We start from the raw sequence: 2,640 nt of genomic DNA on the forward strand, positions 1-2,640 counted from the left end.
TATGTGAATGGATTCTAATACTTGATACTGAAAGTAAACATCTCTCAAGGTTACATGATTCTGTCTTGACAAGTGAGGGTGGAGGATTATGTGAATGGATTCTAATACTTGATACTGAAAGTAAACATCTCTCAAGGTTACATGATTATGTCTTGACAAGTGAGGGTGGAGGATTATGTTAATGGATTTTACTGAATGTGGGTAAGTGTGAAGTGAAGGTATACTATTACTAATGAATGTGGTGCGAAAAGTACCCTTGATTTTGTTTGTGTGATGTGATACACTTGACTGTTTATCTATTTTTGGACGAACCCTATGAACAATTTCTGTTTGTACAATACAATCAGATTGTATTGCATTGTATTGTATTGGTTTGTACTGTATTACGAGTAACAACGGATATTGTCCGTATTGTATTATGTTTTATTTAATGGTATTGTATTGTATTTTATTGTATTGGCAACGGATATTTGCCTCTTTCTAATGAATTGTATTTAATCGTATCGTATTTTACTAAATGGTATTGTATTCTATCGTATTGACAACGTATACTTGCCTTCCAGGTCCCATGACGGTGGTGGGTGTTCTGATAATGGCGACCAACGCCTTGACGGGGTATGGGATGGCTGTGTTGCTGGACCTTGCCTCACGTTTCGGTCTCATGGTCTTCCTCGGTGTTAACCGTGTGGTGGAGTTCTGCACCGCTGTATCAGGTATACATCTACTTTCAGTCATTTTGCAGACGAAAATGTCTGTCCGGATGATTGAAATCAGATTCTTACCTTGTATAAAAGTAAAGCAACCAACAGGAAAATAAATCCAGAAGCAGCCAACAAACAAACCTAAACAGCAGAATTCCTTAGGCGGCACCAGGGATTAAAAAAAAATAGAAAAAAGTGTAGTATTCTCTGGCATGGGGTTGTTTGGGCTCAAAATGGAAAATCTTGTGTGATTAGTTGGAACGCAGCTCAGGCAATTTGATCAGTGCTGACAGTTTTACGTCTTTGATCTTATTGACTTCAGATTTGACATTTACAATTACATTGAAAACTGTCGCTCCGAACATTTTTCAGATTGAGGCTTTTAATACTAAATGCGTTAGGCACGGCATGAAGTAAGCAGGAAACTGGTCAATGCGTTTGCTGTACCTTGCAATTGTGCACGGAAGTATGTTGTGTGTGTGTGTGTGTGTGTGTGTGTGTGTGTGTGTGTGTGTGTGTGTGTGTGTGTGTGTGTGTGTGTGTGTGTGTGTGTGAAGCAGAACCTCTGTAGTTATTGAAGTAAATTGGACCTATGAACTTTGTTTTCAAGCATTCATGGCTAATGATTTGTAAACACCTGCCGGCGCTGAGGTTATTTGCACAGCAATTAAACATATATCGGTCATAGAAAATGGATGCTGTATATTTTAGCATGACTTCTAGACAGGACCGTTGGACGTTTGATTTATTTGAACGTGACAGCTCGCCCTAAACTATTGCAAAAGGGCAAATATGATTTGATCAAACTCTTCATCAAAACGTATGGGGGATATCATCTTGAAGAATTCATATACAGTTTCACAACTATCTGTCTAGTATGTTTATGGGAACCTCTGTACTCACACACACAGACTGACATACACATGCTCGAGACTCTCACTTCCATCTTAATCTCTGTCAACTTGAAAACATACAGTCAAAACATTGACTCAATGGAAAAGGTAAGCGGTACCATCGGCATGCTAATCCCAGACGGGGCAGTATACCATTCACCGCCGTTTTGCTTCTAGTGGTGCTTCAGTTCATGGCGCTGCTGCACTTCACGGGGCAGATGAAGAACCGGGCGCCCATCGTGCACGGCGTGTGTGACGTCACTGGTTGGGGCTTCATCCTGGCGTCAGTACCATTGTTCACCAGCGTGCTGTCCGTTGTCTTGATGGCGCTGTTCAGGTCTCCGCTCGCCATGCAAAAACACCGCCAGTTTTGGAAGCTGCCTGCGGACCTCCGTCCTCGCTCCAATCTTGCCAGCAGTAAGGCCGGCGCTGGTAGAGGAGGAGGAGAAGGGGCAAGAGGAGGAGGTGATGGAGAGTCGACACATATTGTCAAGGTCAGGGAGAGGAACAAGGCCTTCGGTGCGGATGGTGGTGGCGGTGGTGTCGATAGAGGTGGTGGTGGTGATGGTGCTGGACAACTTCAAGGGATGGAATTGAAGCCCCGCGAGCCCACCATCCGGGCCTGACTCTGCGTTGGACTGGTTGGCAGAGAGAGCAGAAAGAAGGGGGGGGGGAGGTGGAGGAGTGATGGGTGGGATGGAGGGAAAGAGAGAGAGGGAGAGGGGGGGGGGGGGGGGGGGGGGCACCTCGGTCGCAACCATCTGCAGGATCACACTAGGTGTCTTACAGGGACAGAAAAAGGCACACTTGATGATTCTAAAACAAAACACAACCGCCAACTCCAACAACTTCTCATCAGTCTTGAATTGAACGCTAGCTGTTTTTGCCTTGATATGTTCGTGCGCTTAGTTTGGAACTACTCTTATGCATGCGTGAGCCAGACGCACCTGCATAGTCGTGTCGCTCAAGTAAAACAACAAGGTATCTATTGGCAACTCTTGCATATAATACTGAAATAAACTATGTAAATGCAGACCTTCGATTTT

General features: G+C 44.3%; 1 protein-coding gene across 2 annotated transcripts in view; it reads left to right on the forward strand.

Moving 5' to 3' along the window:
- The window catches only part of LOC138956662 (uncharacterized), a 4,201-nt gene extending 1,926 nt beyond the window's left edge, over positions 1-2,275 (forward strand). For both annotated transcript variants that reach the window (XM_070327964.1, XM_070327972.1), the window contains exons 4-5: positions 564-713; positions 1,772-2,275. In XM_070327964.1, coding sequence (XP_070184065.1) covers positions 564-713; positions 1,772-2,220 — 599 coding nt within the window. In that variant the 3' untranslated portion in view covers positions 2,221-2,275. The remainder of the gene's footprint in view (positions 1-563; positions 714-1,771) is intronic.
- The last annotated feature ends 365 nt before the right edge of the window (positions 2,276-2,640 follow it).

This window comes from Littorina saxatilis, linkage group LG2 (genome assembly GCF_037325665.1).
Source record: "Littorina saxatilis isolate snail1 linkage group LG2, US_GU_Lsax_2.0, whole genome shotgun sequence".
NCBI classification, from domain to species: Eukaryota; Metazoa; Mollusca; class Gastropoda; order Littorinimorpha; family Littorinidae; genus Littorina; species Littorina saxatilis.